Source organism: Pezoporus wallicus, unplaced genomic scaffold (assembly GCF_028554395.1).
Source record: "Pezoporus wallicus isolate ANWC-B61680 ecotype Strahan unplaced genomic scaffold, APGP_CSIRO_Pwel_v1 contig_6312, whole genome shotgun sequence".
Lineage (NCBI taxonomy): Eukaryota > Metazoa > Chordata > Aves > Psittaciformes > Psittacidae > Pezoporus > Pezoporus wallicus.
The window spans coordinates 77,906-96,274 of NW_026642251.1; the positions used below are offsets into that span (position 1 = coordinate 77,906).

General features: G+C 38.8%; 1 protein-coding gene across 6 annotated transcripts in view; it reads left to right on the forward strand.

The window, feature by feature from the left end:
- The window catches only part of LARP7 (La ribonucleoprotein 7, transcriptional regulator), a 28,209-nt gene extending 15,306 nt beyond the window's left edge, over nt 1–12,903 (forward strand). For 5 of the 6 annotated variants that reach the window (XM_057428353.1, XM_057428351.1, XM_057428354.1 and 2 more), the window contains 5 exons: nt 1,855–2,012; nt 2,838–2,956; nt 5,383–5,542; nt 7,846–7,937; nt 12,628–12,903. In XM_057428353.1, the coding sequence (XP_057284336.1) occupies nt 1,855–2,012; nt 2,838–2,956; nt 5,383–5,542; nt 7,846–7,937; nt 12,628–12,708 (610 nt within the window). In that variant the 3' untranslated portion in view covers nt 12,709–12,903. The remainder of the gene's footprint in view (nt 1–1,854; nt 2,013–2,837; nt 2,957–5,382; nt 5,543–7,845; nt 7,938–12,627) is intronic. The other variant, XR_008974777.1, reaches the window with a different exon arrangement.
- The last annotated feature ends 5,466 nt before the right edge of the window (nt 12,904–18,369 follow it).

Here is an 18,369-nt window from a genome sequence, read left to right on the forward strand (position 1 = left end):
CTATATATCGATGCAAAATCATGCTTTTTGCGTTTTTTATGCCTTAGTGCTTAACAGAACAACCATATGTACAGTGCAAATACAGCTTGTTTCAATATCTGTTTAGATACATTCTCTAGGAAGAGGGAAGTGTTTTCAGCTGAGAAAACAAAGGATTCACCATCACTAAAACATGGAAGCACTTACTACTCAGGAGCAAAGCAAGTACATCCACATTTAAGTAATGGGGGTCCTTCAGGGAAAAGACTAAATAGCAACTTAGAAATAAAAGTTATGATGCAGTAGAACGTACATGTTCATTGTGGCAAGTACACTTAAAGCTGTATCTCATTTCAAGAACATTAGGATCCACCGCCACTGAAACATGGAAGCACTTACTTTTTTAGGCAGCAGGTACCTCCATGTTAAAGCGAAGGGAGTCCTTTAAAATTAATCAAAAAAATCTGGAACATACAGAGCCCTGGAGCACTTAAGATTTAATCTTTTAGTTCTTGGGCCAAAATTCTTCCTTTTCCTGGTTAGAATCTTGCAGTTTAAGTGAAGACATTATCCTCGATGGTGGTTCAGGATTGCGATCAGGATTCACCTCTACTAAAACATGGAAGCACTTACTTTTTTTCAAGTCACAGAAAGCACCTCCATGTTAAAGTAAAAGGGGTCCACAAAAAAAAAAAAAACACACCAAAACCAAAAAGCATATAATTATCAACGATGCTGGTCCTCTTCCGCTGAAATACTGAGGCTACTGTCAAAGAAAGTTTTCAGTTTAGTTAACTATAGCAGAGGTTAAAAAGAGGAAAAAAAGTTTAAAAAGAGCACAGGCATAGCTCATACTTGCCTGACATTCCGGTGGTCTTCTCTATCTTCAAGTCTACAGCAAGTACCTCCTTGAGCTTGTATTTATACCATACCTTACTAGGGAATGGTGTTGCCTTTTTATCTCCAAGAATCCTTACGTGGGTCTTTTGTTATTTTAATGTCTTTGCTCTATTGAGAATGTATGATCCTGGGTGAGTCTGGATGCTTTTTTTGAAGTATACAGTTGTCAATGTTAAGAGCTAAAACCATTACCACAAGATATTCTCCTCTTTAAAAATCCTCTATCAGCTTGTTTGATAGCACAGATTAAGGTAACAATGAGTCGTTCTCACAGTGGCACTGCAGGCATTGTGTTTCTGGGGAGCAAAGCTCTAGCTGTTTGCAGAAACATCTCCATGCTAAATGTATGTAAATGTATAAATTGCTTCCATGTGGTGGTATTTTTTAACCAAAATACATTTGAATGGTAAGGAATGTTCTTATCTCAGTAGGTTTTAGTGGTTTTTTTTTTGTTGTTTTTTTTTATTGGGGGGGGTTGTCTTTTTTATTATTATTTTTTTTATTTTTAGTTTGAACAGTTGTTGGTTTTCCATCAGTGATTTTTATAGAAAATAAAGGACTTATTCTTAATATAGTAACACAGTAATGGGTTCACTGAACTAATTCAGTGAATTCAGAGTTCACAGTCTCTGAATTAACTCTGAATTTAATGCCTAGTACCAGTAGAAAACACTTTACCAAACTGTTGTGTATGCTTTCTGAATATGTAAACCAAATTTGGGAGTCTCTGAATGACAGGTTGATCTTGTTAGAGCTTGCCTGGAATAGTAAAAGCTAAAGCAAAATAATAAGGCAGATAGTGATGAGGTTTAATTTGACCTAAGCACAGGGAAGCCTCTGATGGTAAGAAGGACCTGCACCGCTCACCAAGTTTAGCTTAAGCTGTGTATAAACTCTGTTGTCTTAGACTATCATCGAGGTTTTAATGTTTTCTTCTTTACAACTGACATCCTATGCCTCTATTACCACTTACAGGACAGAATGGATGGATTTGAAGCAAGAATATTTGGCCCTTCAAAAAGCCAGCATGGCCTCATTAAAGAAAACGATGTCTCAAATCAAACCTGAGCCTGTGGGAGAGATGGAAACAGAATCTTGTGCCCAGAAAAAGCCCCAGTCTGAAAATGGCAAATGTAATCCTGTTTGCTATGTTTTTTGTCATCATTCTAGTACACAAACAGAAGAGATTTAAGACATAGGTCACCTAGAAGCACTGCAATATGATTGTATTTTCTATAATACTGGTGCTTTCTCTGAATGTCAGATATAATTAACAGCCCCCCCCCCCCCTTTTTATACATAGATTTGGAACTAAGGAATAGTGTAAAGAAAGACTAAACAAGTAATTTCAGCATATTCCAGTAGCACTTCTTAAGCTTATGGATCTTTTTATGTATGGTGATGTAACTTAGGCTTGACTATACAGAAATTTAGACAACAATTTAAGTAAGGTATTCGAAAATGGCTTGCAGTTGGGTTTTATCAGCATTATGTTTGAAAGTAGCTTTGTAATTATGTTCTTGTAGTTAGATTTCTGCATTTTTCGGCAAGTGAGACTTGTTCTTTTTTTGCTCTGGATCGTCTGTACTTTAACATTCCAATGCCAGTGTGCTTATTTTTAATCATTCCAGAACTCAGCGTTCAACTAGTAACTGTAATCAATAAAATGTAAAATATTCTTATAAGATAACCCTGTAGGCTGAAAAAAAATCTCTAAACCTCTTTTTTTGGAGCTATTTTTTCCTTCTCTCTCTCCCCCCTCTTTTCGCATTGACTTTAACTTGTGAACAGTCTTGATCCTAGACGAAGAAAAAAACAGCCAGCAGTTAATCTGCAGTTATGAAACTTGTGTCTACCACTTTGCTTACGTGCTTTCATATCATCTTGTCAAACTAATACATGAAAAAAATGCCTTTTTTTTTTTCCCCCTCCCCCCCCCCCCTTTTTAAATGGAGCAGCTGCCAGTGAAGACTCTGCCCCTTCTGCCAAGGCCAGCACAATGGGACCTCAGTTCCTGAGTGGAGTAATTGTGAAGATCATTAGCACTGAGCCCCTGCCAGGCAGGAAGCAGATCAAGGTAATGCCTTTGTAACCTCAGGGTAGCTGTTAGCCTTTCCTTTTACAGTGCCCCCCAAATACTTGAATATGGAATACTATTTAAACAAGTCTGACTGTTTTGGTTTTTGTTTCCTATTTGTTTGGCCAGAAGCTGTGTTCAGATTCTTCTCTAGTACCTGTTAATGGCAGATTTTACAAAGGTAAAAAGGGGTAGAGAGGATGTTTCAAAGCAAATTAGCCTGCTTCAAGCAATGTCAAGTTTAAAATTAAAATACTAGGAAGACATAATGCTCTAGAGGATGAGTAATTCTTCAGTGTTTAAAAATTGGAGCTGAAGACAAAGTGGGCCCAGTGTTCTATATTGGTCATTGTGCCAGTCATTCTGGCACAATTCAGGTCAATAAATTAGTAACAATAGATCAGCGTTTTTACCATTAACAGGAATTTGGGGGCAAGAAAATAGTCTCTGTGTGAGAAAACTTTTGTCTTTCTTAGTAACAAATTGAGTGAGAGTGACAGTAGTAGATCTAAGCCAGTAATTCATTCACCCATTTCTATATTCCTTCCCCCCCCCCCCCCCCCCCCCGCCATGATGTGTCTTATCAAACTACCTGTATTTATGACTGAGTAGTCAACCTGAAGTCACTGGCTGCTTGCAAGTAAAGTTTAGTGTGTGCATAAACCTAAGCAACATGAGAGAAATTACCATGAAAGCAAACTGATGACAAGGGTTCAATGTCATCAGTCTTGTCTGCCCAGGGATATTTGTAGGCAGCTGTCTGAGTGCTGGAGACACTGAAAGAATAGTAGTTGTCACTGTAAGGTTTGAGGGCCCCTTTGACATAAGATATACACCTTACTGTGTGAAGTTGGTGTCCCAGCTTAACATACTGTGGTCAGGAGGTAAGCTTACTCCTCCACAATAACTGAAAACAAACCTGATTTGGTATTTCCAATTACTCCTTTGGTTTAATATTAGGCAAGTGTTTCAAGGAAAAGTAATTATTTATGAAAGCAAAGGCAAGGGGTGGGGAATTCAGATTGGGATGGCCCTTGCTGTTATTAGTCATGTCTTTGGTTTCCATATTAAGTAGATAGGCAAAATATTTCCCACAGTTTTCACAACCTAAATAAGACTGGGGTTTTGGAGAGACACATAATTGCAGGATACAACTGTAGGGGGAAGAAGTAATATTTAGGGTCCACCAGCTCTTTTTTTGGGTCAGCAGTGGAAGAGCTGCAGACTGTATTCAATGCTGACTGCATTTCTCTTTCCATACTAGTTGCTTTTATGCAAGACATAACTTTGACAAAAACTTGCTTTGCCTGTCTTTGTGGACTCTTTGAGCTCCAGCAAACACTGACACAAAGCAATGAATCCAGGGGGTTTTCCTTACTAAACTTGAAGAATTGATCTGTTTCTTACTGTGGTAGACAGGCTTCATTGCTTCCATGCACATGAATGGTCTTTGCAGAGTAGTTCTAGTGTTATTTTGATGTTTTAATTTTTTAATTCACTACTTCCATATCTTGCTATTAAGGTGTGTCTCTGCCTCATGCATTTGGCAACTCCAGCAAGCTGTTCGGGTCTTTGTAGTTTTCCATTAAAGCATGACTTTGGGATACTTGAATTTAAAGTGGGAAGTGTCTTTGGTTGCCTCTCCAAATGGCACTGAATTTTGTTTTGTTTCAAGGCTGCCCTTGGTAGTGGAGGGTTAAAAGCTGTGTCTAATTCATGAATTGAAGCATCTTACTTGAGCTGCCTCCTGTGAACAAAATTGACATGGTATGTGTAGTGGTGCTTAATTTTCCTAACAGCAGGTATTCCGAGTGAAGTACTTTATCTGAAAAAACATGTGTGATTCTTCTTCCTTCAGCTTTCAGCCAGAGGTCAGTTCATAAAGATAGCGAGGGCTGGTTTACTACTATTCAGTTCTCAAATCATCTGCAATGAATGAGCTTGCTTTTCTTATAGTTCATGCTTACAATGAAGGCAGATATTGTGTACCATAACATGGTACACAAATAATTTTTCTCTTAAAAAAAAATCCATAAAGTATTGAAATAAATGGATAATTACTGGTGCTCCTTCAATAAGATTACCCATGCAAAAAAAAAATCAGATCAAAACAAAACAAAAAAGCCAAAAAAAAAAAACCACCAAAAAACATCTTCAGAAATTCCTGTTTTAAGTTGCTGTTGAAGGGCAGGATGAGAGATAAATGGATGTTTAGGCTCATAAATCACAAGTAATAACCTTCTTAGGAAAATACATTAAATCAAAACTATTTGATAAGAGGTTCATTGACTAAATGGAAAAGTTCAGTTACTGCCTTTTACTTCATCATCTTTCTGAAAATGTCACTGACCTACAGATTGAATACCCAAAGAGTCACTCTTTTTAGATTGGTGTTATGAAGCCTGTTCTCTCCTGTGCGTGGATAGGATGCTTTGGCAGCACTGGCTGATGTTGCTTATGTTGACATGCTGGAGGGAGACACAGAATGTCACGTCCGTTTTAAAACTCCTGCGGATGCACAGGTTATCATGAAGTCATACAAAGAAATACAGATCAAAAACAACTGGAAATTTGAAGTTCTCACTGGTAAGACTTTTCTCGGTTTGGTATTTTTGGTTGGTTTTGGTTTTGGATTGTTTTTTTGTTTTTGTTTTTTGTTTTGGATTTTTGTTTAGTGGTACTCCAGGAGGCAGCTTAAGTATGATAAAAAGTATTCCGTGGTAGTTCTGTGGATATACTGAGATAACTCGGTCAGAGCAAAGGGCATTTTTTTCCTGTGAGTCTTCCCATTTTGCAGTTATAGTGAAATTGGTTAAAAGGGTTTTATGCCACCATCCAGAGCAAAATAAGAATGTTTTTCTTGCCTTTAGCACTTAGTTCTGTTCTTTTGCTATTGATTTATTTACATCACTTTTAGTGGCAGTGTACTATCAAACTTAATTCCTATTTCAGCTTTATGAATATAACATTCTGACATTGCTGAAGAACTTTACATGAAGATTTTCTTGAACATACTGAACTTCTAGGTGAAATAACAGGACAAGGATTTAGGAGTATGGATACACTTAGAGTGGTTTTAGCACTTGCCTTCGAATTAATCTGTCTTTCTTTCTTTTTTGTTTTCCCCCCTCAGGAATTTCAGTAACTTTAGTCAGAGGAATGCCTTTTTTAAATTGTATTTACAAAAAAAGAAAAGGTTACCGACTTCCTTTGGAACTTCAGCTGAGTGCATATTGGGGTTTTTTCCTGAAATTGCTGTAGGACTAGTCTTCCTAGGGTAGATAAATCTCTTTCTGGAAGTGAGGAGTAGAGTAAGGAGGAAGGAGGGAGACGTTTCAAACTTTGTTACTGTATTCAGATAATTTTTGCATTCTAGATATGCACTAAAAAGCCTAAAAAAAAAAAAAAAACCACAACAAGAAAACCCCAACAGGTAAAGCAGTCCAGATGAAATTTTCTCGTCTGTGTATTTAAATATTTTACCCCACTCTTGCACAGATCCTCACATAGGGTCCAAATTCCACCCATTCAGTGATATAAATCCCTGTAATTGTCAGTTAAGTACTGCAGAAGGAAGAGCTTAATGGAAGCATTAACCTTCATGAGAATATCAAAGTTAATTAAAGCTGAAGACTCACTGAATGTTGCTAATGTCATTTTGAGAAACATTTGTATCCATTATTCTGTGCTCCAGAGATCCAGGAACAACTTGAAATACATTATTTTCCAGTGGCGTGCTCTGTGTATTTGCCTCCGGTTTTGTAACCTTATGTGAAAGAGTATTGCAGTAGATTAGGCGTAAGCACTACGTTATAGGAACCTTCCATTCATAGTTTTAGGGGGTTTTGTTTTGTTTTTTTTTTCAAATGGTTCATTGAAATGAGAATGGAAAGGCTTCTGAGGAATGCGGAAAGGACTCACAGCAAGCATTTCAGCTTTTCTTGGTGGCATGAGGTGAGAGTAAGGAAAGAGTCTTAAATGCTCCCTGCTGCAGGGACTAAAGCTTTCCTAGTAATATTTCACCTTTTAGGACTTGAGTAAACATCAGTTTTTCACCTGACAAGATAGTAAGAAGCAGCTATGGTGACATGTAGATGTTATTGTGATTGAATATATACATAATGCTGTTAAAATGTGTGCTAAGTTTGTTCTCAGAATTGTTAATTTTATCACTTTTGTGTGAATCTTTTCAAAGATCACTTGGGAAATTCCCTGCAACTGAAGATTTCCCACAAAACCATACAACATCACAGAATTGTCCTACAGCAGAAACCATAGGAAACAGTCACAGACCACTTCTTACTGCAACACAGCTGCTGAGAAAAGCTGCATAATTATTGCCCCCCCATGTTCAAAAATTTCTAATTGCCCATGAAGTCCCCAGAGCTTGCTTCTAACAGTGGTTTTGATGAAACAAAATTATCTCAGGCGTTCTTGCAGTAATTTTTTTTTTCTGTTTGATAGATGTTCAGAATTCATTAGAGATTGAGTACATCAGTAAATCAAAGGGCCTCTTAGTGCTGTGGTGAGACTTCAGACAAAACTGAGCTCCTTCTGCTAACCACATGTAGAGAGTGGTGGTAGCATATTCCCTGAGTTGGTTTTCTTCAGTTTGTAAAACTACTTGTGTAGGAAAACTTGGCTCTTTTGAACAAAATTTTGATTCTGTTCACATTGGTGTGTGGCGGTTGGATGTTGCGATGCTGTGTGACTTCTGATTCTGAAATTTAAGACTGATGGGGAGATACTTGTCGAGTTTCCCTAACAGGTATTTTAATATGTATTTATTTACTTTAGGAAACATTCATTCTCATCACAGCTGAAAATACTGCATCCATTGGTACTGAATACTTTTGTTCATGTCATGTAATGTTAATTTGTTTTTCAAGGTGATCACGAACAACGTTACTGGCAGAAGATTCTAGTGGACAGACAAGCTAAACTTAACCAGCCTCGAGAAAAGAAGCGGGGTACTGAGAAGGTAATCTGCAAGACAGTTTATTTTTCTTGTACAGCCATGGTTGAAAATGTGACAGTTTCTGTGTAGATAAGCATTTCTTGGTACTTAAAGCTTTGGTGCTGTCTTTAATTCAGTTAAATGACTTCCTACTGATTTTGCTGCAGGATTTTAACAGAGTAGAGAATATGTGGCTGTCCTGGTCCAGCTGCCAAATGCATGGCTTGTCTTTATAGAGACGACCAGAGCAAGTTCAGTCTGTGACTAAAGGCATGAAGTTAATTTGTAAGATTGATTTCCTCTAAAATCGTGTCTGGTGTGCTTTTAACAAAGTTAATTAGTCCTGATTTGCTCTAGTGTAATAAGGTCTCGTGGTATAGTCTTAACTCTCAGGTGTGATAAAGAAAATTGTTTTCTTAGGAATTAATCTCTTACAATTTACACAAATATTTTAGTGTACTGTTCTGTGCCATTCTGAACAGTAGTGTTTTCCTACTGCAGTCGAGGAGTCTATATCCCACTGTATCTGCTCTGGTCCAGCAGATACAAATGGACCAGCAGATCCAGCAGATCCAAATGCTGCTGTGAGCGTCCATAGCTGAGCAGCTTCCAGACCATAACTAGTGACATTTCCATCCAGCCTGACCTTGATGTGTCTGTCAGGCTGCAGTGTGGAGGGAGAGTCGCAATGAACTTGCAGGCTGCTGTCTCCACTCCTGCCCCTGAAAAACCTTTCAGGCATGAAGGACTCTTGATTAAGCTAGACAGATCCCTTAGCTGACAGAGAGGAGCCAAAGAGTATTTTGCAGACACTTTATTGCTAGGTTTACTTCACACAACTTGCAGATAAGGCTTCTGAGTTGGATTTGAGCGTAGTCTTTATGCTGGAGCTTGCAAAACTTCAGAATCATCTGACCTTATTATTGGCTTCTGGCTTTGGAGGCTTTTTGTTTTCGAAGTGCTCCATTGATGCAAACAATTAAAAATCCCTTGTTGCTCTATATATAATTGAGAAGAAATACTACATTGACCTAAAAGAGCAGCAATTGTACAGGTCAAAACCTTGTCTTGCACAAGGCATATTTTGCATGTATTACCTTTTTGGTTTAAACATTCTTTCAGAGATCTCATAGATAAATGAGTCTCGTTCTTTTCAAGGTGTAAATAAAGATTTTCCCCGTGTGACTAATTTAATTTTCTTAAAGACATAAAAATGGCATTTACTTTAGCCATTCTTTAATAAAAGCAGTAAGTGATGTGAAATGTGCAGCTTCAGAGCCTTTTACTGAGTGTGCCAGCTTTTTTGTGACTTTTTTTTATAATTATTTTATAGTTATAATTATTTTCTCTTTTTAATGTACTTTTACTTCTTTGAACAAAAGTGCAATTTGGATTGTAGGTGCCCTGCTCTCAAGTTTCTGTTCTTCATCTTCTGAAGATTTGGTATTTGTTGACCAAACTGGTGTAAATTTGCCAGTAATATACCTCGTTGAGGCTTGCAAATATCAACTGTTTGAGCTCTGCTTAACCATAGTAGTGAGGGTTCAAACTCCTCCTCCTCCCCCTTACCCATCACCTTGCAAGGCTGGGAGGTGTTAACTTCAAAGCTTAGTGAATACTGTTTAAATGCTAACACTGTTAGGTAAAACATCCAGAAAAGAATGGCTTGCTATAGTCTTAATGCTTTACTTACTTTTTGGCAATCTGTATGCCGGAAATACAGGGAGAGAATAGGAAAAAGTGTTTCTTTCTGTTCCCTAATTTTATTATCTTTTAATCGTTTATTTGATTTCAATCTTTTATTTGAAAATTCTTCACAAAGTGATCACAAGTTGATGTATTTTGAAAGTCACAGTAAAATGAAGGAAGAAAGTAATGATTCGTAAACACATACGTCTGTGTATGCCATTAGTGGATCTTTCTTTCAAAGATTCTGTTTTAAAATCCCTTACAAGATCTCTCTTTGAAGATGAGCATTTGCCTATTGTCTGATTTATACTTACAATAAAGGCTGCACTTTATACTTTAATTCAGTTAGTGTGGTTAAATTTGGGCCTAAAAGATATATCATAAACTATCATGACAGGGTTACTGATCATTTCAACAGAGGGTTTCTGGTGTTACCACTTTTTATTATGGTGGTGAGGTGTATAGATTTTACTTTCTCTGGCATAGTTCTTGTGATAAACTAAATGTCCAAAAGAGATCAGACATTCCAGGGTTCCCCAGAACTTCTGACTAGTGCCTAGCTATTCTCTGCAGTTAAAAAGGTGTTCAGTGTCTGGCTTTTCTCCCAGGCCTTTGTCACTTGTCATCATCTCTGTGCTTTCTCTTGTCCCTTCCGAATGCATGTTCTCTTTACTCTGTTATTCAACCGTGGGATAAAACAATTGTATTGATTCAGTGATAGGGATAAAAAACCTTCTTGCCAGAGCATTTCCTTCAGGGTAGTGCCAGTTTTATGCAGAGCTCAAGCAGTTTATCTGCCTGTAGTATTAAACTCTCCAGACGGAAGTCTCCTGTGCACAAAGCAAAGGCCTGAGTGGCTGTAAGCGTTCTACTTGGGTGTTTGTCCGCTGAGGGAGGTGCTGCTAAACCCAGTTTACACCTTGGATATCCTCTTACCAGAAGGAAAGGAGGAAGTTTAAGAGGGTGGGAGTGGTGGTAGAAGTGAAAGGCATTTGGTGGGCAAAGTGAGAATTGGGTGTTTGTGAAGGGCGGAATAATTTGCAGAATATATGGGAAAGGAGGATAGTGGGAATGCCTGGGCAGAGCCCACCCTATTCTCTTCTGATTATGCCTGGGGCTCTGGGACTGTGTCCTTGCAAGATGGACCAGTTCTCAGTCTGTGCTAAGGGGGGGTAGGAGGAGGGAGGAGAGAGGCACAGATAAACCCCTATCACTGGTTCTCTGAAGTTGGTATCTATGGAAGGGCTGGGTACCTGTCTGGATACCTGAACAGTGGTGTGCTTAGAAATAGGTGCTGATACTGAACTGATGATCTCAAAATGGGCATCCTTAAGGCCTCTTCAAATTTTGAGGTGTAGGTATAGAAACACTGATACAAACTGGCCAGTTCACATCCCAAAGCCTTCCTTCCAGTGTTTCTGATTCTGCATCGCATATGTTAAATGAGTGAGCCAGTTTACTCCTCACTTCTATTTAGAGTTTAACTCTTATTCCATTTCTCAGATACCAGAGAGTAAAAGTAGCTCCTACTTACATATTTATATCAGCTTTGCCTCTGGAGAATGAGAAAGTCCTCTACCAGAACTTACTGTCTGATGCCGTTAAGAACGTGTTAAGGATTGCAAATCAAGTTAAATGCTGGGGGCCCAGGGAGACATACCAGTAAAATTGTGGGAATGTAACTGTATTTATTACAGCACAGCAAATCACATTCATGTAGCATATGTGTAGAGTGTCATTCCTGACTACCAGGGTCAGTGCAGCAACACACCTTGCACTCCTGTGCTGTGTGCAAGATGCAGTGTTTGCAGGACTTAGCATTTATCATGGATAAATAGTAAATAATTTGATTTATAGGTGAAAACTTTTCAGATCTAGCCAACTTTACTGGACTGCCTGGTAAGCAGATGTCCCTTTACCTCAGCACTAGCTAATATGTTTTAGTAGGCTCCCTCAGATAAGTTAATGTGAATTTATGCTGGTGCCTTATGCATGTGCCTAGATTCACAGGAGTTTCCTGCTTTCTCACATTTATTCAGATGAGGCAGCCTGTGTTGTGTTTTGGTTTTTTTTCTCATTCATATAACAGTTACTTCATGAGCTCTTGCTTATGCTTGAGGAGTCTTAATGGAGCATCGCAGTAGCAAAGCTTATTAGGATGACTTTGCTGCAATACTGTGGTTAAACAAAGTGTTTTAGTATGGATGCTTTAAAAACAATAATGCTTTTAATGTTCTCAGAGGGTTTTTTTTTTGTGCCTGAGGACACAGAGTTGGGAAATGGGCGTGTTACATCCCACAAGAGCACTTATTTTACCTCAGCACTGAAAGCAGCTAGCCAGGTACCCTGGTAACTCCGGCAGTCTCCCTAAAGTACAACTAAAAACACATGCATCCCTGGTCAGACAGGTTTGAGTGAGGGATTCCAGCATCAGTGTTCTTCCAAAGTGCACCATTATTTCTCAAGATGAATTCTCAGCAGGGTTGTGACATGTGCTGTGCTGTTTTCCCAGCCTGAAGGATGGTCTTCATCTGGATTTACATGGATTTGTTTCTTTGCTGAGTGTAGAAAATGACACAGTATTCCTAAGGCTCCTTATTGATGGTGTGACCTTGTTTTTCTTAAATCAGTAACACCATAAATGCTGTAAAAGGGGAGAGTTTTAACTTACTGTGTGAAACTGCATTTTGGGACTTTTGACGTTGAAATTAATTTATTCTCTTGAAATCAGTTTTTTATCTTCAACGACATTAAGAGGAAGAAAGGATTGAATGAAAGATGCTGCACTGTGCAGATTGAAGAGATGCGTTACTATTTGTGATAGTTCTGAAGGCAATACTGAAAGGGCTGCTTTAACTTTTTTTTTTTTTTTTTTGTCAGATGTATGGGTTATTTCAGCTCTTCACAGAATAGCTTTTTCTGATGAAGTTGGGTAAATTCAGGAATAACATATTCATGGTTGTAAGATAAAACTATAACAATGTAATTTTCCTCTAACCTTTTCTACAATGTTTTTTGTTTGCAGTTAATTGCTAAAGCTGAAAGAATGAGACTTGAAAAGACTCAACAAACAAGTAAACATATTCGCTTCACTGAAGATAACTGACCAAGACTGACTGTGCTGTTCAAAGTGACCTACTTATTTAAAAACCCCGAATTCCACAAGCCCCACTGCTTACAGCAACTAAACCTTTTCTAAGGAGGCATAAAAACCTGATCTGTTTGATTCATAATTCTGCAGGCTGCAAGTATGAAGATTATTCTGAATCCCATTTGGAAGTAGGCTGAATGTTTACTGCTTCTGAGCTTTCTGGGGGAAAAAAAATGTATTATGAGATGTTGCTTTAGTTCACTTCTGGTTTTGGTTTTGGGGTGTTTTGGTTTTTGTTTTCTGGGTTTTGTGCTTTTTTTCCTGTTGTTGTTTGCTTTTTTTGTTGTATGTTGAAGTTTTATGCACTGGGTTATGAAATAAAATGCTTGAGAAATTTTGAGTTGTGTATCTCTTAATTCTGTGCTCTGCTTTATGACACTATAAGTAACAAACGTGGTTAATGCCAAATATAAACCTCCCCCTAGGGTCTCTGTTTAGTCCATCGCACTGTTGAGAATTACAGTGGAATGATTATATAACCTTCCATGTATTTTTCAGTGGCTAGGACTATCAGAAAATCTGTCATTGAGAGGTCTGGAAGAAAGTCTACTAGTGTGAAGTGTGCACTAAACTTTTCTTTTTAGAAGACTCTTCAGGGGAGGAAATAAGAAAACTTTTGTTTGTTACATCTGGTAACTGTAGATCCAGAAGTAATTCTGACTTACAGATAAGTGTTGAAGTTGTGCAGTGTACAATTTAAGCTGGTGACCTCAATGTGCCTTGAAGTATTTCATTTTAGATTGGCAGTATTTAAAAAACAAAAAGCCAAATTAAAAAAAAAAAACAACCTAAAGATAGATTAATAGCAAAGGTTAAAACTTAATGTATATGTGTGCTGTTAGCGATCTCTCCATTAATGTGAGGATAAGTTCACATGTATATTTGTGAGATTGTCCTTAATTCAGGGCAAATGAGATGCTAACACGTTGGTTTATGAAAATGTGAAACTTCCTTATAAATAGAAAGATGAGCAAGTTACTTGGAAACCTAGAAGTACATTCCTAAGATACCATCAGAAGCTCTTGAAGGAAACTCACATGACACTGTAGGTGGTTTTGCAGCTGTAGCTTTTGCTAGTAAGGTAGGCTGACATTTTTTAATCCTTTGCTATCAAATTACTGCAGCAGTGGAGGTATTTTAATGATGTGTGTTATAATAAAGTTTGGTGAGCCTGGTGTTTTTGCTAAGAATCTGCGCTGTTTCTCCTGAATTCTTGAAAGCAGTGTGGATATAATAGGTACAGTGGTTTTAAAGTTGGGGATAACAGGAGGCAAAGGAGTTAAAAAAATGGGAAAAACTATATTTCAAGAGATGATACCAAAGCATATGAATTGTAATGAAACTATCCGAGCTATAAATAATGTGGAGAAGCAGCACAGTGAGAATGGAGGAGTATTCACGGAGCACCATTTATGTGCTGGTACTTGTGATTTAGCAAGTGCTGGGGACTGATTCTTTGGATGGTCCATAAGCTCAAGTAGCACCAAGTCGCCCACAAGACTGGGATCAGGATCCAAGCCACCAGCAGACAGCAGACTGCTTCCCTCTCCTGGGGTGCTGATGGAGGAATGGAGAGGATTAGCAGGAGTCAATGGGGAGGGTATAGTGGTGATCAGGATAAAGATAGCAGAAATATGGAGGGGAAAAGTGCAAGATAAGAGACAAAGTTTCAGGGTGGAGGGGAAGAGCTTGCTAATGGTTCTTGGAAACTGCATATGGACAGTTCCCCCCAGGGGGCTATGGAAGGAAGGCTGGGTACTGACCCCTGTGCCAGGAGCTCCTGTGTCCTGAATGCACTTAAGCAGCATTCAGATGCTTAGTCCAATTGCAGGATTTTCATTATTACTGTTTAATATTCACTTTTTCTCTTACACTATGTGGGTAAGATAATTGATGAACCACTGGGGAGTACTGATATATCTAGCTAGGAAAAAGATTTGGTCAGTGAATGTCTCTTGGGCCTCCTGCCTGAAAGACAGGAGGTTATTCTATTTTCCACTTCTGTGATGGATAGAAGAAAAAAAAAAAAAAACAACAGCCTATTCGGGATAAAATGCTTTGGATTTCTCAGCTGAAGTTCATTTAAGTCAAATTACATCAATGTTGGAAATAATTCAGATCATGAATGATTCAGTCTGTATATTTTGTGGAGAGTGGAGCAGAATTGCAAAAGCGTAAGTTGTAGAGTTTTGCTCTTCTGTTAATAATTCCTGACTTGAACACACAGCAGGAGAAGTCACCCTTCTGTTCCTTTCCATATTTATATAGGTTAAGTCTTTACAATTAAACATCACTTTTTTTTTTTCCTCTCCATTTCCAAACCAGTGCAGAAATTGGCTTCAGGAGGAAAGGGTGGTGTTTAGTACTTTCTGAAGAAGTTAATAATAGTATTTTTGCCACTTAATTCAGAGGTCACGTATGGAGGGCATGGTTTGTGTCCTCTTACAAAGTAAGCTTCGATTCTTAAGTATGCCAGAATGGTTTAGGGTTTGTTTGGTTTTTTTTTGTTTGGTTTGTTTTGTTGTGTTTTTTTTTTTTTTTTGTGGGTTTGTGGTGGGTTGTTTTTTTTCTTGTTTTTAAGTACACCAGACAGTTAATATGTGTTAGCCCTCCCCTTCAGCATATGCTAAAGAGGAGTCCATCTGCTGAGTTTTACCATCCCTAGAGGTGTACTCTAGGGCTGTGCCAATGGAGGATGATGTCTTTAGTGAAGTCTGGCACACCTCTACTGGCAGTGGTTCAGTTTGTTGCTTACATTTAAATTTGCTGTCCTGTTTTTCTTTCGATTTATCCATTCCTAGGAACTTCCAACAATGACTTTATACCCTTTTCAACTCCACACCTCTCCTCTCCCCAGGAAATACCACATCTTACTTAAAATTCAGGATGAGACTTTAAAATCATAGGAATTCATAACCTTGGACTGCTCATTTGGTTTTGCCAATTTTTCTGTCTCCCTAGACTGCTGAGTGTTTTGGAAGAACATCATTACACATAAATATGCCTGGAGCAAAACCCCGCATTGATTCTGCTCTTTGTGGCCTAGTGTAGGGCTGGATCTGACATTATTTTTTGCCTCACATTTTTGCCTCTTTTCCACAGATTTTGTGTGATAGCAGCAGGACTGTAACTGACCTTGTAAGGCCTTCGGTGCCAGTAGAACAGATCTTCAGTTAAAAACCAAAACTAATGATTGTAGATCTCATCATCTGTGATCTTGTCACCTGAAGGCTTCTTTGATTTCTCCTCTGACCCAATATTTTAAAGTTTAAGAGTACTCACCCTAGTGAGTACTGTTGCCTTACAGCAGGGACCATATGGGTTACCTTCATGGTGCCAACTTGCTGACTGGAACCAAGGCCCCGTTGTGGTGTGCTTTGCATGGATAAAAAGCTCAGGAGTAAGGACAACAAGGAAGATGAGAGTTGAGGTGTGCAGTGGTTGATGTGATGGCAACGAAGAGACATTTTTAATGAGGAAGTGGCCAACCTCAGTGGTGCAGAAAGAGAGCAGCAGGGCCTCCTTGCTGTCAGCCACAGAGCCACTGCATGCATCTGGCAGACACGCATGCTACCCACCATCTTCAGATATGTGTCCTCCCATTTTGGGACTCTGCCTCCTCCAGGTTGTATTTGTGCAGTAAAAGCACTGGAAAGAGGAACTTGGTTTTAGTAAAACACCTATGCTCAAAACCAGCAGCTTCCTTCACAATGACTGGACTTGCACATTTGCAGTAGCCAACAGTCTGCTGTCAGTGCAGAATCCCACTTGCAGCACAATGCTTTTACCCTGTTGCCCTTTCTACCTGTCCCTGTATTGTAGGAAAGCTTCTTTATTTTTGATTTTACACCTTGTGTTAATTTGTGAGTTTCTTCTGTAAGATTTTAGAGTCACCTGGAGCATGCAGAAAGTAAAAAATAAAAATCCTACAGTGAATTTGAACTGAATTACAGATCCAACAGGAGACTAGAAGTATCCTGAGGTGTTGAAGTACTTTCATCTGGCATGTTGGTGTCTGCAGTGAAAGAACCCGCTAAATCTTTACCTACTTCCTCTGTTGACATGTATTTCCCAAAGACTATGTCCTTCTGTTTGTTAACTCTAATTCTGTAATTTTTTACTATCTGACCAAGCCTGATTTAACTTTGCCACTTTCATCTGTTTTATCTCACACACCCAATACCGGTCTTCTGGGTTTGTTTTTTTTTTTCTCATTAAGATCTACTCTGTATCCTATTTAAACCAGACTTTAAGGCAGCCCTTGAAAGCTAACAGATAAGTAAATTAGCTTTTTCTAGAGAGGCTCTAGATCAAATTATAAAATTACCCTCTGACAGATGACAAAGGCACTTGCCTACCCACATCCTCTAGAACATAGGTCAGTTGTCATAACTGCTTACTTAATGGTACCATAGCGTCTAATGATTTCAGACGGGATTAAATCATGGGAATAATGCTGTATAATGCTCTAAAAAATAATTAGGTAAGGTATGCTTGGGTAACTTTGAAATGTGCCTAAGTGGAGAAATAACACAGTTATCTTACCTACAGGTGGTTAAGTTTCTGTGCATGGTGGTAAGGAAGTTATTCCCTATGGAAAGTAGAATACTCTTCCTAGCATTAGATACACTTTATTTGCATCAGTTGTGGCTCTGTAATGGAGGCATACAGCTTGCTTAGCTAATTCACACGCAGAATATCACAGTTATATTTGTACCACTGGTACAATGGCTTGACATTTCTAATGCATTTCCTTTTTTTGTAGCAGGTTAAAAATTTGGTCCTTCAAGTATTGAAGAGCATTTATTTTAAATGCTAGTGCACAGCTAACATGTTCTGGTGGGTTTCACCTCTTTTAATACACCAATAGGTTTTTGTCAGTGTGTTAAAGCAATGGTTGAGAGAACATCAGTTTGTCAAGGAAAAAAACTTATTTATAGCTCCTTTGAAACCTGAGAGCTGCTGATGCCAGTAAGCCAGGCAATTCTCCGGGGAACTTGGCAACCCACAGGACAGCTCTCCTATTCATTCCCCTTTGCTGGAACCTGTGTTGATGTGTACTTAGCATGCATAGCCATTATTCAAGTCACACCAATCACTATGAAAACGGGAACAGGGAGAGTATGGGAGAGCTTTGCTTGCTGTTGCCAAGGTGACTCGTTTTTGGTTGCTTCAACACTCGCTCATCGTTGTTGCTGTTGTATTGCCTCACGGCATTTCGAGTGCAACCAAACAAACCCTCGAGGGTCAAAAAAAAGTGGGAGAAGGATAAAAGGAAGGAGCAAACTCGAAAGCCGACAGCTACCTGTTTTCCTTCAGGGGAATTTTACTTAAGGTCATAAACTGACCCGTTTCTCTCACCTTTAAAAGGGTGGGAGGAGAGCAGGAGGCAGCAGCTGGGGCTCCATCCCATTAAAAGGTTTTTATTCTATTCTAGACACATCTGTGTGGTTGGAGGGTCCTGCCTATGGCTGGGCTGCATGGCCTCTGCAGGGACCCCACAAAGGCTCTGGCCAGCAGAGGGCAAAGCTGCCACATGCTTAGGGCAGCTCTGTATCTAGTGTGTTTTACACCCTACCTGATCCTACGAATTACGCTCTGTACATAAATTGGGGG